Below are 18,218 nucleotides of genomic sequence, written 5' to 3'. Positions count from 1 at the left end.
CCGCCGCGCGGCCGATCCGCTGCGCCCGACTCGCGCCCGCACGCACGATGACACGCTGGACCCTCGTGGCGGCGATCGCCCTAGCGGCCTCCTCGGGTGAGTCGCTGCGACCGATCGACCAATTGACGCGCGCCCCGGCGCCGGCCGGGCCAATCGCGGGCCTGCGAGTCCCGCGGGGAGAACGCACCCCCTCGTAGTCCGTCCGACCATTCGCCGCGTAATCCACTTCGACGCCGCTGGCTCGCGCCCCGCTAGGGGAAAATCCCTCGCCGCGTGCTCCCGCCCCGCGCACGCAACCCTGAGACAGGGGGCGCGCGAGGCCAAGTCCCCGCGCGATCGCTGGATGCGAGTCGCCGAGTTCGACCGTGGCGGCCGAGGCGCGTGCGACGCTGCCGCCGGATGCGGCCGTAATCGCGGTTATGTCACGTGCTCGGTCGGGAAGGACGTTGGAATAAACAAGGCCGAGCATGGAGAGGCACGCCGTTTGGAGGTCTCCTATGCGACGGGTTGATGGAAGGACGAAGGAAAAGTCGAATCTCCGAATATGCGACAAAGAAGGGTGAGGTATAACCTTGGTTCGCAACTAACGATTCCCGAGGCGCGGCATTCCGTCCGCGGTACGTTCCTCTTCTATCGAGTTAGAAGAGGGCGGAGGAGACATAGACGTTGTTCGGGGTAAATTTTCTGTAGTCTCTTCATCAGCCTGGAGCCATGTAATTTCCGGGTGTTCCGTGGATTAATTTCATGCCCCGGTGGGTAATATTTCACGCCATTGAGGCGTTCTCCACGACCCGGAGCTCGATTCTTTCTTCCGTTGCCATTAGCTCTCGATTACTCTCACCTGACGTAATCGCGATAAAGACCGCGACGCTCCTTGATGGCTCCGGGAGTCGTTAAATGGTCGGACGTCGCGATATGCATTCCGAGGCAACGTTACGGCTCTGGAATGACGGCATTAACCGAACCTCGTTGGAACGAGTTTAGTTTTCAACGAAACGCGTCCCCATGGTCGGTGATGGTTCCCATGGGTGTATCCAGGGTCGCGTTAAGGAACTCCGAGGTCTTGCACGGAATCCTGCAGCGGGGCTCTTTGCGACCCAACCTAAACTCGGGTGATCGATCCATCACCCGTGGTAAACAAAGAGGGGAAGGAAGGATGTTTTTTTTTTCTAATATCGTTGGAACGTTTACGTAGTTATTTACTTCCGGGAGTTTGTTTTGCACGCCTCGAGAGTGTGCCTCATTGGCCGTTAGTGCAACAAGTCATTAAAGCTTCAAAAGGTGAATGTCCTCCGAGACTTGGGAGCTCTGGACATCTCTTAAAACCGCCCTGGATACAACCGTTGAAAAGAATGACCATCCTCGAGAATGACGAGACATGGAGGACCGTAATCGTTGCCGACGAATGCTATCGACGTGTTTTTACAGTCCAGCACTCTATATCGGCGGGACTCGGTTTAATAAATCCATCCATCGCGGCGCGGTTCGATTCGAGGATCGAAAAGGTATTATGGATTTGGAAGAAAATGGGAAATGTCGAGAGTACCTGGTTATTGCAAGTTCAAGGGAATTTTTATCTATCTTGCGGCGTACGTAGCGGACGATGCGTTTCTCCCTGTCCGTGCTACTCGCAGGCCTGCCGCTCTCTGTTTCCGTGATATATCTTATACGTTCCAAATGCACGATCCTGAGTATACAAATTATACAAATCTGCTGATAACCACGTATACAGAGGGACTGTTTAACAGGTTCGCTGTAACGATTTGCAACTTTTCCCGAACCGGCTGAATTTAGGGATTACACGGCCAATTTCACGGAGAAGCTGAGCGGGACAGTTAACGCGAAAGTAAATATTTCTCGTAGACGGTCGGAGGAAATATTGCGCAATAAAATCCCGAGGGATTGGACTCTTAACCGAGTTGCAGTTGTAATTGCAACTTGTCCGAAGGTAATAGAATTTTAATCGGAAAATTCCAACCCCCGTTCGATGTTACTTGGCCATTTCGCGGGGGTTCTCTTTCTCTGTCGCGAAACCGTGTCGCACTTTTGCTCGTTTCCACGTTAATTCCGAAGTTTATTCTTTATTTATTGCTGCAAAATGATCCGCGTTTATTTATGCTGCAGGTTAACCTCGATTGTTCTCTCTCTCTCTCTTTTTTTGACGAGGGATTTCAGAAAATGAATAATATAAGCCTTTGAGATTTAATCGATATATATCGAATGGGGGTGTCGATGATCCTCGTGCATATTTAACCTGTAGATTTGTTTGGATCCGGGTTACCGATAATACGCGTAATTTAGCGCACAAACGGTTTATTTTCAGACGGGAGGGCATACATTTGAGTAGGGAATCGCGGACGAGCGGGATGTAAAACCTGCAGAAGGATGGATTTGCCAGGAAATAATTACGGCAAAATTGCATGGAATATTCACGTTATAGATGGTGTTGCGTGTTAACGGGGACGATTATCGATAATCAGGCCTCGATTAGCGGCTGAAGACTACTGAATCGTGCATTTCGAACGGACCGCGCGCAGGACTCGTACGGTCGAGCTTATTATGGACATTTGTATATATACGTATGTATGCTCGACTGTACATATATAGGTATATATACGTGCCTATGTTACACATTAAAAATGATAATCGTTAAAATATACCGATTAAACATTGATACAGGGCAAGATAGGTTTTACTCTACCGGGTGTCGAACATGTAGAGGCGTTTCTTACCTTTCAAGCTGGCAGCTTTTGAACCGCTTTCTCCTGTTGTTTCACGTCTTTCCTTTTTTTATTGCATTTTTTTTTAATATCCTCCTTTCAAAATAAGGCCAATCTGTGCCCCTGGCATTTCGGCGACGGTGACCCACGTCGTACATCGCATTACTTGACGGTTTGCTGGCGACTTAATGTGCACAATTGCACGCACCGAAGTTTTATAAGTAATACCGATTGAAGCGACTGGTAATAAATGTAGAGATCAGCGCGTCGAATCGCAAGATCGCGTCAGCTGTGTTTTCGTGACAACGAGGGTGGTCCATGATGGGTTTTGTCAAAATTGGACGCGATCTGTTCCCACCTGGAATTTAGTTCGGAGCACGTTCACGTGAGCGTCCAAATACGATTTCAAAGACATCTGGCTGTAAATTGTCACCTTCTCACACCCTGGAAAGGACGTCGACAGTTATCGCGAAGCACGTCAGGTTTCCACCCGACCTTCTCAAACTGCCGGGAAAACGGAAAGATGGATTTGCATCCGCTCGACTCTTCGGGTAGCGCCGACATTGTTGCGTAGCGTGTAAAATCCGTGTAAAACTTCCCAAAGGGAAATGAGTTGCGCAAGTTGATTAGGTAAACAGACGTCCTGGCCCGGCGCACTTTTTAATCGGCGGAAGTTCCGCAGTTTCGAAAGTATTTAACCACTCAGGGTGTAAAACTTGAGAGTAACAGGACCAGTGCTCAATTAGTCGCAGGGACGTTGATGACGGGCATGCCCGAAGGCGGAAATTTCCCCCCGCGGACGCAAGTTCCGTCGTTCCTTTTCTTTTTTCGTTTTCACATTTTTTTTTCGTTTTTCATTCCGTCTGCGATCCTTCGTATTTATTTTGCACGGAAATATTAGTCATGTATCCGCCAGAGAGACGCCCGGTCGCTAGGGCGGTGGTTATTCAAGGGCGGAAAATCGCGGCAATAAATATATACAGGGTTATTTCCCATTCGGTAATCCGGGGCAATCATCGGAGAGCCATCGACCAGACTGGCCAATTTGATGTTTCAATTTTCAACGAGTGGGCCGAAATCTCTCGCGATCGGCGCGATCGGACTGGCCGGCTTTGTCGCCAGGTCTGTAATTAACGGGTCAAAAAAATCATGATCGTTATTTCCTACCGGCGGAAACTGGTAGGGATTGTCCGGGAAAATCCACAGGTAGGATATTCCGGTGGAGGGTCGAAAGTCGCTGGATCGAGGGGCAATCCACGCGCGAAATCGCCGCACGGCGATAACCCGATAACGATCGATTTCGAGGATCGATTCGCCGGTCGATCGGAGGTCGCCGCAAGCGCGGCGCGTACGTGCTTTCGCGGGATATGATTTATGGAAACATCTGACGTGCTTCGTCCTTAACCGCGGGTACCCTCGGCTCGACGGTGTCTGGAACGAGGACGCGTATCGGGCCGATATTCGCATGAATACCTGACGAGGCCACATCGGTATCGGGTTAACGATGTTTCCAAACTATTTCCTTGGCCATATTGAGAGGGAGCCGCCATTGTGTCCAACTTACGGCTAGGTAACCGATACTTACTAATCGCGGCTAGCTTCGTTCCGATACTAACCCCTCCGGTGCAATGCTTCCCTGACAATGCGCCCTCTTGTGATGGGAAGTCTCGATAGCACTTGCGGACGGCCGATTAATCTTCGATCGTAGGAGGAACAAGAGATTTCAACGACGAGCCGCGCGTCATTGTCATTAAGCTCCTTAACAATGGACGCGATAATTGGCCGGAACGAAGCCGGTCCGGTCGTACATGGGGTAGGTGTACTTCTCGTGCGTTACTCTTTCGATTGCGAGTCCAAGGAGGTGTCGGAGTACGTCGGCTAAGAGGAAGAGGGGAGGTGGATAACTTGGAAATGTTCCGAGGATCCCGCGATGAGTTTCAAGTGTAGGAGAAAGGTCTGCGCGCTATCGAGTCCAACCAGATTGCGTTAAATCGGGGGCGGAGGGGTGCGATGGGCACTTTCTTGCGGCCCCGAGTTCGAAGAGATTACGCTCTGCAATTACTGAAATTCCGCGGATGCGACGTTTTTGCGTCGGCTACCTCGAGGTGATTGCGTTTCATTAGCGAGGGAGGAACGAGGGTGGTCTTTTCTTTTTTTTTATCACGCGTCGCCGAGTCGCGCTACGTTGGATTAATTGAAAGCGGAATTGCTGGGTACTTTTGTCGATTGTTCGGATCGACGAGATTAGGCTCGCCGGTAAGAGCGCGAGTTGCGCGTTTACGCGTTATCGCTCTCAATGAGACCCGAAGCCGAAGGCAATTTCTTCGCTTTTGCAGCTTTCGAGAGATTAAATGACAAGTTCTTTCACGGTTGCTCTCTTGACCTGCATCGCGGTGGATTTAAGCGTGCACGCGGCCGTGAAGAAAGGGTAGAAGGGGAATTTCATTTTTTCAATTTCTTTTATTTTTTTTTTTCATTTTTCATTCCTTTTTTACGCCGGCAGGATCATTTACGTTAATTTAAGCGAAGCCGACGAGCTGGCCGTCAAATACTCCACATTTTCGTTTTTGGGACATGTACTCGTTCGACTAAATGCACGCCGTCTTTTTAATGGAAGTTTTCGCCTTTCGTGAGTTATCAAAGAACCCACCCGAGCCGATAACTTACGGTTATGGCACTTAATCGCGATCTAGCACGATTCACTTGAGAAGTCATTCCGGAAATAAATGGGGGACTGTCTTTCATCGTAATTTCTGTTCACCCGTCGCGAGCTAAAGTCCGTTAATGGACAGGTAACGATCGTCTAATCTGAAAGTTCTTTAACTGGAGCTTAAGGCTAGCTTATAACGCGGTATAAACCGGAAAATTCTGCCATAGTTAACGACACGTTGTAATGGAGTGAAAGGAATCGTTAAGTGGATTTATAGGGATTTATAGCACTTGTAACTTTAGCTGATCGGATTGTAAAATCGCAGGAGCGATCCAGTTGCCCTTTCCGGTCGACAGCAATTTTCTAGTGGATTAAGAGAGAGAACGATACGATCCTATTCATTGTCAGGTAATCACGGGAAGAGCCATCATGCGGAATACGCTTCATACTCGGTTCGCATAAAGTGCAGCAGGGACTACGGTCGATGTAATACTAACTTCCACGCCAGAATAAGTAATTCTAACAAGCGTCTTTTAGGGCCCTAAAACCATCCCCCAGAGACGCGCCATTTACGATTCCCCGTTTATAATCACAGTAAAGTACCGCAACGACAGTACTTAAAGTACGAGCGTTTCATTGTATTCCGTTGGTTGTACTTAGCGGTGGAGTAGCTTCTTCGGGACGAGCTACGCAGAACGCGGTATTTGCAATCCCATTTTTAATCGTTTTCACATCTACTGCCGACATTACGCTAATAAAAGATTTCTTCACTTTTACGGCTTATTTAAAAAGTCTAGAAATAAAGCGGCAAATCGTTGTCACCATATTTATCACCCCCGAGATTAGAGAAGTTTTCCAATTACGATGAGTTCGATTTTAGAATTACAACGGTAACGCTCGTACTTCGGCTTAGAAGAGAAAATGATAATTTCGGATGTCGTCGCTTTTTTACGGAGCAATCGAGATGAACGTCGCGGAGGTTAATTTTCGCGTCGCGTCGGCTGAAACGTTACGAGTGCCTTAATATTGATACCTCGAGTCTGCGAAAGCGAGGAAGTTGCAAAAAGCTCGCTGAAAGCGTAAACAAATGCAAATCGAAAAGTCAAGGCAACGGGGAGGAAACATTTGATTGGCTTGGGCGAGATCAAAAATGTTCATTTTGCTAATGGTCTTAGCTTTGCCCGCAGCAATTTCCCAGTTTCCCGGGAGTTTTACGAACTTGTTTATTTTGCTCGGGGTAAAAAAAAAAAGAAAATAACAGAAAAGAAAGCAAATCTCCACATCTCGTCGCGTTCCATAGGAATGGCGAGCACTTCTCTTAGCGTCAACCAACTCCTGACGAGTGGGACGCTCACTTTTCGGTTTTTTTCAAAATAGAGTGCTTTGCAGGGAGGAAAACACGCCACTTTTCTTTCATCCTTCCAATCCCGGGACCTTCGTACTTCTGGGCCCGCGTTTTTTATCCTTTGAAAAAGTCCCGGCATCGCGAAACGATCCATTGCAGCGGGGAGAGCTCACTTCTCGGTGTCTCCAAAAAGAGGGTACTCGACGGGAGAAAGAAAAAAAAAAATCCACTCCTTTCCTTCCGATCCGCGGATCTTCGTACTCGGGGGTCGCGACGTTTACCGTCCGAGGGAAATGCCAATTTTTCGGTTCTCGAGGTGATATACAAGACGGCTCGCGGAAAAACAGCGGAGAAAAAGAGAAATCGCGGGGGTAAGGGTACGAAGGGAGAAAAGAGCAAGCAACGACGGGTTAAGAGAGGCACGAGGGCGGCCGGTAATGTTTGGAAGCGATGAAAAGACCGGCACAGTTTTATTTCCCGGCGTGACCCACTGAATTATCGATTCGCACCGTGACCGGTCGGGTTTTCGGCAAGAAAAACGCTCCCACAGTGGAAAACGACTCGTCAGCCCTTCCTTCTTATCAAATAAGGTGGGACAGGGAGGCACGACCTCCTCGGCTCACCGGGGCGGATTTTTTTCCCTTGGTGCATTTCAGCTGCTCATATTTGTTTCGCTCGGGGCTCGTGCATTGTTCCGCGATATCCGCTTTCGGGTTCTTCGGGGAAAATAATGGTCTAGACGAGACATTTAATTGTGCTCAAGCAAAACTCGAGGGTGTGTGCTTTGTGCGGGCTTTAAAGGTGCCCTGGCGTTTTGACGAATGGGCGAGGCGCCCTATCGGGGAATTCTACCCCCCACCGGCTCAAAGACGAATTGCATTTAATGATACGCTAGGGGCTCGACTCCGAACGAATCACGGTACGCGTTTCGGATTATCTCTCTTTCTGAAAATACATTTTCTTCCGGAGGCTCCGAAAGAGAGGGAGCGCGACCTTAGGAAACGTAAAGAGACGTGCGATACTTCCGGAATCTCTGTGCACGACGCGAGCATCGATCTTTCGCCCTGGGCGACGATCATATTTCACGTTTAGAGTGCGACGACCACATTATAACGGCCTTCTTGTTATCGATGTCGCAACACCGTGTACGCTCGCTTATAAATCATTCGGAACAACAAACTTGAGCGATCAATCGCGCTTTCGTGACTCCCATATAGATACGGACGTTCGCTGCATGCGAAGAATGAAAAAGTTTCGCGGAGCGGCCCATGGCTATGGACGTATCGATCTCCCTCAACGGCCCACTAAACGCTCCCATTGTCGGTTATTAAATGACGAAAAATGATAAGACTTATGGATCGCGAGGGGAGGGACGAGTTACGATCCCTCGGGAGTTTAGCCTCGTTTCGAGCGGCCTAACTCCGTCCTCGCGGATAGGCCGACTCGCGTTGTAACTTCGGCAAACCCGATTCCCCTGACTCCTAATTAGGAGGGGGATAATCGATTAACTCCGCTCTCATCGACAACTATGCCATTTCACGGAGCTCCGAGTTTAATTCCTCGGACAATCCTTTCGACACGATTTTCTCCTCGAGGAGCCGTCTCACGGTAATATTATTAGATCCGAAAGGGTGTGGAGCACCTGCAGCCCAGGAAAGACAGTTGCATCCGAGCATAAAATGGCAATCCCCTTTCCGCTGTTTCCCCAGAAATAGGTCGTCTAGCGAGTTCAATATAGATGGCTCGATACATATATCAATAAAAAATGCATTCCAGTTTATTGAGGGAAGCAATGAAACGAAAGGTCGCGGCGCGTCGTTGCCTCTCGGCGCGTATTACAGATGCGAAAGCGATATCAAGATGGCGACGTTTACGCCCAGACTTTGTCTGGCTTGGCGAAATCCCCCGGTCGGGAGTAAAAAAGAAAAACCCGGGAAAAATGCACGAGGCCCTTGCGTTCTTCCTTCCATCGGGGACCGATGCTCGTCGATCGAGCTCATTTCGTCGCTGGGGGCCTATTCTGTAACTCGTACCGACGGATATCGTTATCGTTAGTCCGTGTTATTCCAATGGGTTAAGGTGAAGTGAAACACGTCGAGGAACTTGATCAACGTCAATAAAGATTTTTCTAAATGCCTACGTTGCTGACGTTCGTTTTTATATTGACAGCTGTGTCGAATTACATTGGGCATACTACACTTGTCGTTTCCGTATAATAAATATCAAGAAATTGAAGTAAAACTCCAGAAATCCTCTGGATTTCAAGCTTTCTGGGGTCCTAATTAACTGCAGAGGGACACCCTGCGCCATCTGTGATTTCCAGGTGAATTAAATTTTCACTCCGAGACCCCGTATTACCATCGTTTTAGTATAGAAGCGCGTACAACACTTTTTTGCTCTTATCCTGTTCAAATGCGAGTTTATCGATTACCAGAGTGTTCTAAATTGTCGTAAAATTGTCCTGACCCTTTCGATTCTCATATCAGAGCCTTCGATAATTGTATATTGATCGAAATATGAGAGCTCGACGCCATTTTGGTTCTGGTCTGGGCTGAGTTAAAAAATTTTGTTAAAAAATCCAAATTTTGAATGTGTCAGGACAATTCTTAGATGATCAGGAGCGATGTGTCAAAGTTTCGGACAGTTTGGTCTAATACCCTTAAAAAAAGTGTTGTATTCGAATCGACTGATTTGAAGGGTGTTTCACTTCACCTTAACGATAACGATATCTGTCGTTAAGAGTTCGAGAGTAGGCCCTCTGGGGAACGTCGAAAACTCCCCGAAATGAAATCGATCTGTCTCAATTAAATTGCAGAGATTAAACGGCGAATCCCGTCGCGACGTCTCTTGGCTTTGCGGGCCGAATTGGCTCGCAGCCGATAGGGTCCTCTTCGACAGGGAGAGTTCGGTATTCGGGGCTTCGACTGGCGGAGTCGCGTTAGCAGGGCTTTGGTCAATGTTTGAATTTCTTGATCGCGAAACGGAGTCCGTCAATTAGCCTTAGTATTTGCGTTGGTAGAGGTGTTTCGGGAGAGAGCCTCGGGGCGTCGTCGTGTCCCATCTGGCCAGCGCGCAAAATAGAGGGAAACCGATCGCTCCCAGGACGCGTCGGTGGCGAGTGCCCGCCATGAAAGGTGAACCCCTCGGGGGGTTCTCCGAGCTGGAGCCGGGACAGCTTCCCCGACGTACCAACTGCGACCGATTTTACTCGGCGCTGACTCAATTGATGTCACTTTCAACGCGGCTCCCTTACTCGGAGAGACGGATTAGGTCGCGACGAGCACCGCGTCCTCCACGTCGCTCTCGCCGAACGCCCATTCGCTCGAAGACGGCACGGTTCCGTCCTTTCCGCCGTTTCATCGTCTCTTTTTATTTTTCCGCCCATCCCGGAACCGGGCGAATTTCGTGCCGCTCTCGGATGCAAGAGGGAAACCGCTGTTTACCCTCAACTCCGGGGGCGGCGCACTCCGCGAAACTTTGTCAATCAGTCGTCCACCTTTGACGCCACCAGGCTCCTTCGTCGGCACGCATCTCCCGCGTTTCCCGCAGAACCGAGCATTTGGGTTCCTGGTGGCCGGTCGTCCCGATTTAGACCGATTTGGCTCGTTTGGGTGCCTCCAACAGACCTCCGACCCGTTGTCCACGTCTGTGCTTGGCGGCACCGTATAAATACCCCGCGCCGCGGCGGTGGCCAAAGTTTGGCAATCGATAGTTCACGATCGACTTACGGGCCCAGGAGTCGGTTCGCCGGTAAAATCATCCGTGAGGAATCTACTTCGAAACTCCCATTCGCGGGACCGGTGTTGCGGCCAACCCGGTCGTAATCCCCGACCGGGCGACCGAAATCGGTGCTCTCGCTTCCGGAATCGCGATTCCCGATCCCCGGGATTTCCCTTCGCGTCCAGGAATACTTTCGGTTAAATTAATACGGTCGGATCCCTTGCCCCTCCCTATATACGCGGGCCCCGACGCTGTACTCGAAGCCTTGAAATTGGACAAACGGTGTCTGGAATTGGAAATGCCGTGCCACTTGGAACCTTGAAATTGGACCGCCACCGCGAACTGTGCAATCGGGTCCCGCCGAGCAAACTTCCGGACCCTCCGACCCCTCCGGACACTTTGGGAATTGGTCGCGGGGTTCATCGGCATCGAGGCATCCGGATATCGAGGTATATCCCCACCTGGGAGCGCGGGTCACGTCGGACTCGTCACCCTTATCGTCGTCGTCGACGCGGCTTCTCGTAAATATTTATCCCCGGTCCCATCCCCCCGTCACGCGGAATCCGGGGATCGATCATCCTCGGTTGACCCACAGATGGGAGGTTTTTGCGCTATAAACTCGTCTTCCGGAAATCTCGAGGTCCGATCTCTCGAGTGTTGGCAGTCGGGCTGATACACGGCTGAATGGACTTTTGGGATTACTCGGGCACCAAAGAGCGACGGACGACCCGACAAAGTTTCGACCCCTTCGAGGATCTCCCCTGTACGGCCCGTGTCTCCAGTCTATTAGTCCACGACTGCTCGATAAATGGACTCGATACGTGGACGATCAAACGCGTTTCCGGCATTCCGCGGCTCGTCGAGTTCCCGCGGATTTTTCGACCCCTCGATCCGCCCTCGACCCCTCCCGGTTATCCGCGAGATTTACCGACTTGTGCCAGGAATTTTGCATCCACGGTTTATTCCGGGAATTTTGTCGTTGGACTCGATACGCAAACGCGACATGGAGGACCCTCGACGAGGCGGTCTCGAAAGCGGAACGACGTTTTAAGAGCCGATCGTTCCTCCTCCCAGATACGCGCTCGCGGGCGCATTATCAATGCATAATTGTCGGTCCGTATCGCCGTCATATCCTCGACGTACCTTGGACTCGTAAACAGGCAGGAAAGTTCTCCGAGCACCGGGAATGGTGGCATATTTAATGTCCCCGGGCATATCGAGCGTAACGTTGGACTCGATAGTCACGTAGTACCGATATTTATCGCAGGGTCTGATATAAATGTCCGTCATTTGCCACCGGGAGGTTTCTTCCTCCAGAAGATGAGCAGGTTGGACCGGCGAAGTTGGTCGAGAGAGCATGGACGTAGGATATATCGACTCCGATAACTCGATCACTTCCTTGATAATCTTGCGACTCTGGCCAGAATAAAGGAGGGCGAATAAGGAAGGCTGCTTTTTCTCTTTCTCGCCAAGAGATAGCTTGCCGCCATATTGCGTTGCGCAGCTGTTTCGAGAGGAATCTACCAAAGGGAATAAGAGCGTCCCTTGTTTTCCGTTTCTCAAAATGGCTGCCGTCGTGGGCCCGATGCAGACCGGGAGCGGCACGTGGTAAATGACAGGCAGTTATTAACGAGTTAAGCAAATTGTCTGCCTGCTTTCTTCCCCTCGACAAAATCCAGCGGTATAATTGGTCGCTGCTTCCCATTTGCTGTTTATAGTCTGAATAGGGCCACGTTCGGATCGGCGTTCGGGGTCCATATAGATATCCCACGTCCATGGTCGAGGAACCCCCGAACAGGGGCACTACCCCCTCGATGCTTCGTACAGTTATTTAGCGCTTAGGCCCGGCAAACGCGTACACGTTATACGAGAGTATCATCGTTAGGGTGGCGCATAATCGGCGCCGTTGTAACGTCCGTTATCGAAAATTGGATCTCCCTGATAATTGGCACCTCGGGCCCCTAGGAGGGGGCGACTCTTGGAGGAGCTTTCTCGCGCCCGCGGCCCGCGGCCCCTAAGCTCTTCGCTCCGCCAAGTTAAAGGGTCTTAAAGTCTCCGGCTTCGGCCTGATTGATAAGTTTCCACCGAGAGGGATTACGAAGTTTCCATTCGCGAGAAAGTAAAGCATCCGCCCCCGGCGGGGGGTGGCGCGGAATCGAGGAGACGACCCCCGGAAGGGGGCGTCGGCACCCCTCGCCGGAGGAAGGGGTCATGCGAAGCGATGGACCCGTGGTGTCACCAGTCGCCGGGTCAAAAATTGACTGACAGTGATAATTGGTTAGGGCTGGTAAGTGGCGGTTATCACGAGAAGCGGCTGCTAAACGACCTGCTGGATACGTACAACGTGCTGGAGCGGCCTGTGGGTAATGAGTCCGAGCCCCTTCTGTTGAGCTTCGGCCTTACTCTAATGCAAATTATCGACGTTGTAAGTCTCACAAATATGTCTCTATAAGAATTTATCCAACTCTTTCGCCTCTCACGCTCTCGTACGCGCGCGCGCGCCCGCGCATATACTCACACGCACACACATCCTTACACGTATTCGTTACGAGCACAAGCCAACACTCGAGGAACACTATTGATCATGGCGAGCGCAGCAGGAGACGCGTTACGCCGTTAGGACGTAGATTTTGGCAGGATTGGTCGGTTCGGGGCTGGATTCGGAAACGTTCGGCCTGATGATTGAAATCGGGAGGGCGGAACGCCGAGTTTTGTTCCGGCTATGTCGTAATCGGGCGCAGTGGCCTCTCTCGTTGGACGCCGACCTCGCGATTTTGGCGCACTCGTGGTGCTGGAGGTAGAACCTGGTCGGAGGTAGAATAAAAATTTATTTCCAGGAATAGAGCGCGGTTATCCCCGTTACATTTTCGACGCAACGCGGCGTTTACCCCGGCGGATGATCCTTCGACCTTTTCGTCGACGTGGTCGCTCTCTTTTGTACACCCCCGCGAAGAGACACCGCGAGTCATTTCGGTCGCCTCGGTCATCCGCGTGCTCGGTATATGTGCAAGGAGCAACAGGTTTGAAAAACGCTGCACGGAGTTTTGTCGGGAGGAGAAAAAGATATCATAACTTGGTCCCTACACGGGCTTCCTTAAACGTTCGTCGAGGGATTCTCTTGGTGAGGAAATTAGAGGCGAAAAGGGTGCGGTCCTTGTCTTTGACGATTCCTCGGGTTGGAGGGCTTGTCAAGGTATTCCGACGTCGTCCGACGCGGAATGCCGCGCTTTCGGGTCCCGGGGATGCGAGGGAAACGTTAACTTTGATACGAGTTTCCGGGGAAAGAATCTCCGGGGGTGAACGTTCCTCCCTTTGAGAGAGGGTGGTCTTGAAAATTTGTCGCGCGCGGCACCATTTGAAACGTTAATTCCGAGGGTGGGATCCGCAAAGAGGGGGTGTGTGTGCGTACCTTTGAGGATGCCTTTAAAATCTTGGTCACCGGTTCGAGTGACAATGAGCGCGAGTCGAGGTAAGACCGCGAGATCCCGGAATTACGGCAAAGCCTCAGACGGTGCATCGTTTTTCATGCGAATTGGCACGGAATGACCCATTTGGGCTCCCTTCTGCGAGGTCGTTCTTCTTCTTCTCCTCTTTTTTCCCGTTTTTTCCCACGCGCTAAAAGGGGAATCCTTCCTCCGCGGTCCGGATTTCAGAGCGTCCCCGGGAATAAAGCACCGATCCGTTTATTCGTATGATAAGTCCACCTAATGCGCACCTACCCCCTCGAGGTCCGACCCGAAAGCCCTCGTGTCACGGTTCAACGGAAAACACGGCATCGTTCTTCCCTCGATCGCGAACCGGCGCTGTTCGCTTCCGGCTCTGCTTTCATATCCGATTTATTTAATCCCGAGCCGTATTTTCGGCTCTGACGAGCGAGCGAAGAAAAATCTCCCTTTTCCTCTTCCGTTACCCCTTGCGCATATGCTAGCAAACGTTTCCGCTCCGTTTCTCCCGAAGTATTCTCGCGAGGAAGAGTGGCGCGACAGGAGTCGAGAGTGTTTAAAATGCCATCCAACGCGTGTCTTTCCTGGACAAATGGCCGCCACTTGACGGGGGTCTCCGAATGCAATTCGAGGGTGCGCTCCTGCAATGCGGGATTGCACGCGTCGAGACGCGGCGCAATATCTCGCTCAATGGGTTCGACTTTTCGGAATTCCCTTGGAGATGAACGACTGTCGCATTTGTTCTCGCGATGCATCTTCCTAAAAGGTAGCCCCGATGGAATCCATTGTTGCGACTCCGGGGGAACGATTTTTCCTCCCAGGCACGAAATCATCCGTCCACGCAGATCCGGAGGAATCCATCGAAGCCAACGTCTTTTGTCTTTTGCGCGTTTCGCCTATCGCTACAACGCGGCCCAATGTATCGGAATACGTCCTTAATGTATCGGATCTTCGGCATTCTATCGAAAAGAAGCGGCACTCGCGTTTATCGCCATGCCGCGGTACCGCGGAAAAGTAGACTCCGAACGACCCTCCAATTTCCTCTTTCCTTTTCTCTTCCTCCATTTAATCGGGATTTCTTCGCGATTCCCACTTTACGCCTCCGCCCGACACTCCTTTCTCTTATCGTCATGATTTTCCAAGACATCTTCTCGAACGACTAATCGAATTTCGAGTTCGCGCATATCTCGAATGGCGACGTTTAAGCGTCACTTAGGACTACTCGATAACTGTCCAGCTTCTCGACGGCGTATACCTTCAAGTGGGGTTTTCAAACCCGACCTCGAGTCGAACTTCGATAAGGCTAACTTGGAGCTTGTCAAGAACTCGTAATCGGAAACGATCGGCCCTTTAGGGGAAAAGTCGGAATCGCAAATCGAATCGATGCCTTTTGGCAGGGTGCAGCTAACGTGCCGGATAATGCATTCAAGAAAAATTCCAAAGTTACGTTTACCGTGAAGTAATCATTAACGAATGTAGTTTTCGACGAGCTGGATAGCGCACTCGCGAGAATAATGGCAAAGTTACGTTTACCGTGCAGTAAACATTAACGAATGCATTTTTCTTTGACAAGAGTTCTCTCCCTCGGCGGCCCCACTCGACACGAGTGACAACGATTACAACCCTCCGAGTACTTGCTTGGGAGAGGTAATAAAGAGAGAAATGGCTTTCCCTGGACCGCGCGTACGAATGTAATTTCGCGGACGCTTTTCACGCAGGTTGATAAGCTCCCCTGGGTTTTCCGGCCCGACTCGACGTCTTCCCACTCGCTCGCGATGTTCTCCGTTTTCTTTCTTTCCCTCTCGCCAAACGGAACTATCAAACGCACCGAAGCAACGGCAAGTTTACGGGCCGCTAAAGTGTAATGCCGTAAGGCCATCGGTGTCTCCGGTCTTCTCGAAATACTCTCGGAAATAAACCACCAGCTGGTTTACCGCGCTATATTTCTTCGTGAAACTTGGCCCCGAAAGCTCTCGCGTGATACGGTGGCTTCGGAGAGCAGGGAGCTTTATACTGTGACTCGAATTCGAGGCGCAGATTTCGACTCCCCGTAATTTTCTTCGTGGAGAAAAATCTACCCCCTGTCGTTAGGTCGTTAGGGAAGCCTTCGAGAGGATCCTTCCAGGATATTTTCTCATTGCTGGATGTGAAAGGCTCGATCGTTGGGCCAGGAGGTCCGATCGATTTTTTTCGTTCGATGCAAGCATTCACGGCACGCTTTCCTTCCCGAAGACCCTTTTATCCTGTTCCCTTCGAAGTGGGAAAAATTAGTATCGGACCGTGGCTCTCGTGTAGGAAGGGAAACGGAAGTCGGAGCCCCTCTGGGCTTCGGTACTACTTCGCCGACTGATCAATCCAGCTTTCTCGCTTCGTATACGTCAGCATATGTTACGGACGTGACGTCGTCATCGAGGAGCCATCGATTTCGCAGCCGTCGCATCTTTCGATGATGCTCACGCTTGACGGACGGGTGTGCTCTTTTGTGAATCACCACCCGGTACTCGCGGATGCCGTGTTAATACGTTAGCGTTGCTCGTCTCGGTGGAGTCGCTGAAATGGACCGGCAGTAGTGCCACGAGAAAGAGCACGGATCGAGCTGCCAGACATCACTTTAACCCAGAGAATCATTTAATTTACCTGCAAGAGAGCCTCGGGAAGATATATTTAGTCCCTCCACCACCGCGACACTAATAGTACAACGCACTTCATAAATAGTTCCCGAAGGGGTTCACCCCTGCTTCTCGGGTTGTCTCTCTATTTTTTTTTTTTTCCCGAAAGCCTCGGAAGCTTGCACTATCCAATTGGGAACGCGCGTCGACCGGGATCCTTCCGTCGTTTCCATCTCTCGATATCCAAGGGATTGACGGAAAACGCGGGAAAAGACCGCGGGACAAAACGTCCGTATCGTGGGTAAACGGGAAAGGCGAGATAGAGACGGGGGTAGGCTCGAAAGAAAAACGCTTTCCGAGGCCCGACGATTACGGAGCGCAAAGCGCGGAGAAATGGCTTCCGTGCGTTGATCGGTCGTTTAGCGCGGCTTAAGTGCGAGGACACTTACCGCGAAGTGATTTCGCAAGGACGTCGAGCACGGGGGTATTATAAAACGGGGCATTATACCCCGGCAAAACAGTTAACAGCGGTCCTGACGTGGATAATTGTTCCAGTGGGGCGTTTCCCGGCGCTGTTTACCGCTTCCCGGGCCCTGATGAAATATTCGAGGAAGGCCTCCTCCAGATAGGAAAGTTCTCGGCCGACGCATCTCCTTCCTGGTTTTTGCGGAGCTCGCCGAGGAGGCGCTCCCCTCTTAAAAACATATCCTAGGACGCGAAACTTCCCGACAGCGGCCCTGGGGGACGTTCCTCCGCGAGTTAACGCTCGCCTTCCTCGCGGGAAATTTAAATTTCCTCCCGTACGAATCGCCGGAGGAAACGTCCGCGTTGGTTCTCCTCCAGGATTCCGAGAGAATTCCGCGCGGATTCCTTGAGGATTCCTCGGGCCTAAGGCTGCGTTATAATATTTCATTCGTCCACCGAGTTGACATTTTTCCCTCCCCTTCCCCCCATTAATCTCGTCCTTCCTCGGTCCTTCCATTCCGCGGATTAACACGGCATTAACTATTTACGAACGTCGAGAACGAGCCGCCCGCGCGGTGACGCCTCTCGAAATCCGATTCAGGACCCATCGGATTCGAAAATTCGATTTTACAGCCCCCGATATCGGCGACACGTGCCAATAAGCGTCTCTCGACGTGGAAACGACTCCGCTGAAATGCGTCTCGCCATGCGCAGTGTATTACCGCACCTGTAAACGTACACGCACTCGAATCACAGAGTACTTACACGTTTCGGGTCTACACGAGAAAAACAGGCGCAAAGGGGCGAATCTGCGACACTTTCCACCTCGGCGGCGGCAACCTCGGAAACGCGGACTTTGGTCTTCGCACTTTCGCGTTTTCGACTTTTCGCACTTTCGCATTTTCGACTTGCCGCACTTTCGCGTTTTCGACTTTTTGCATTTTCGCGTTTTCGACTTTCGTACTTTCGCCGAAGAGATCCGCGGGTTTTCCGTTTCATCGACGCGGGCATCGGTACAAGGGACGCGGTTTCGCGTCCTTTGAGGCGGGATTAACTTCGCGTTGGAACTTTTTAACCGACCTTTTTGTCGGAGGTTGCGCACTTCAAAGGACGGGCTTGTCCATTTAACGTCCGGGGATAACGTTCATCGCGTTCACGTTTTATTTCATATTTGCAGCGTTTCCACCGGAGGCGTTTTTCCTTGCCCCTTAATTGGTTCCCCGTACGCGGTCGTCGGGAAAACGCAATAAAACGCTGCAACGGTCG

General features: G+C 51.1%; 1 protein-coding gene across 3 annotated transcripts in view; it reads left to right on the top strand.

Annotated features, from left to right (window-relative positions):
- The window catches only part of LOC105698447 (neuronal acetylcholine receptor subunit alpha-7), a 49,601-nt gene continuing 31,383 nt past the window's right edge, over positions 1–18,218 (top strand). Inside the window, exons 1-2 of one of the 3 annotated variants that reach the window (XM_012422717.1) lie at positions 1–96; positions 12,718–12,860. In XM_012422717.1, coding sequence (XP_012278140.1) covers positions 48–96; positions 12,718–12,860 — 192 coding nt within the window. In that variant the 5' untranslated portion in view covers positions 1–47. Of the gene's footprint in view, positions 97–12,717; positions 12,861–18,218 lie in introns of those variants that run through there. The other 2 variants (XM_012422718.1, XM_012422719.1) reach the window with 2 other exon arrangements.

The sequence above is a fragment of the Orussus abietinus genome, unplaced genomic scaffold, assembly GCF_000612105.2.
Source record: "Orussus abietinus isolate OABI.00-Male unplaced genomic scaffold, Oabi_2.0 scaffold62, whole genome shotgun sequence".
Classification (NCBI taxonomy): Eukaryota; Metazoa; Arthropoda; class Insecta; order Hymenoptera; family Orussidae; genus Orussus; species Orussus abietinus.
The sequence above is the reverse complement of the archived record's forward strand: the minus strand, read 5'-3'. Positions and strand labels throughout refer to the sequence as shown.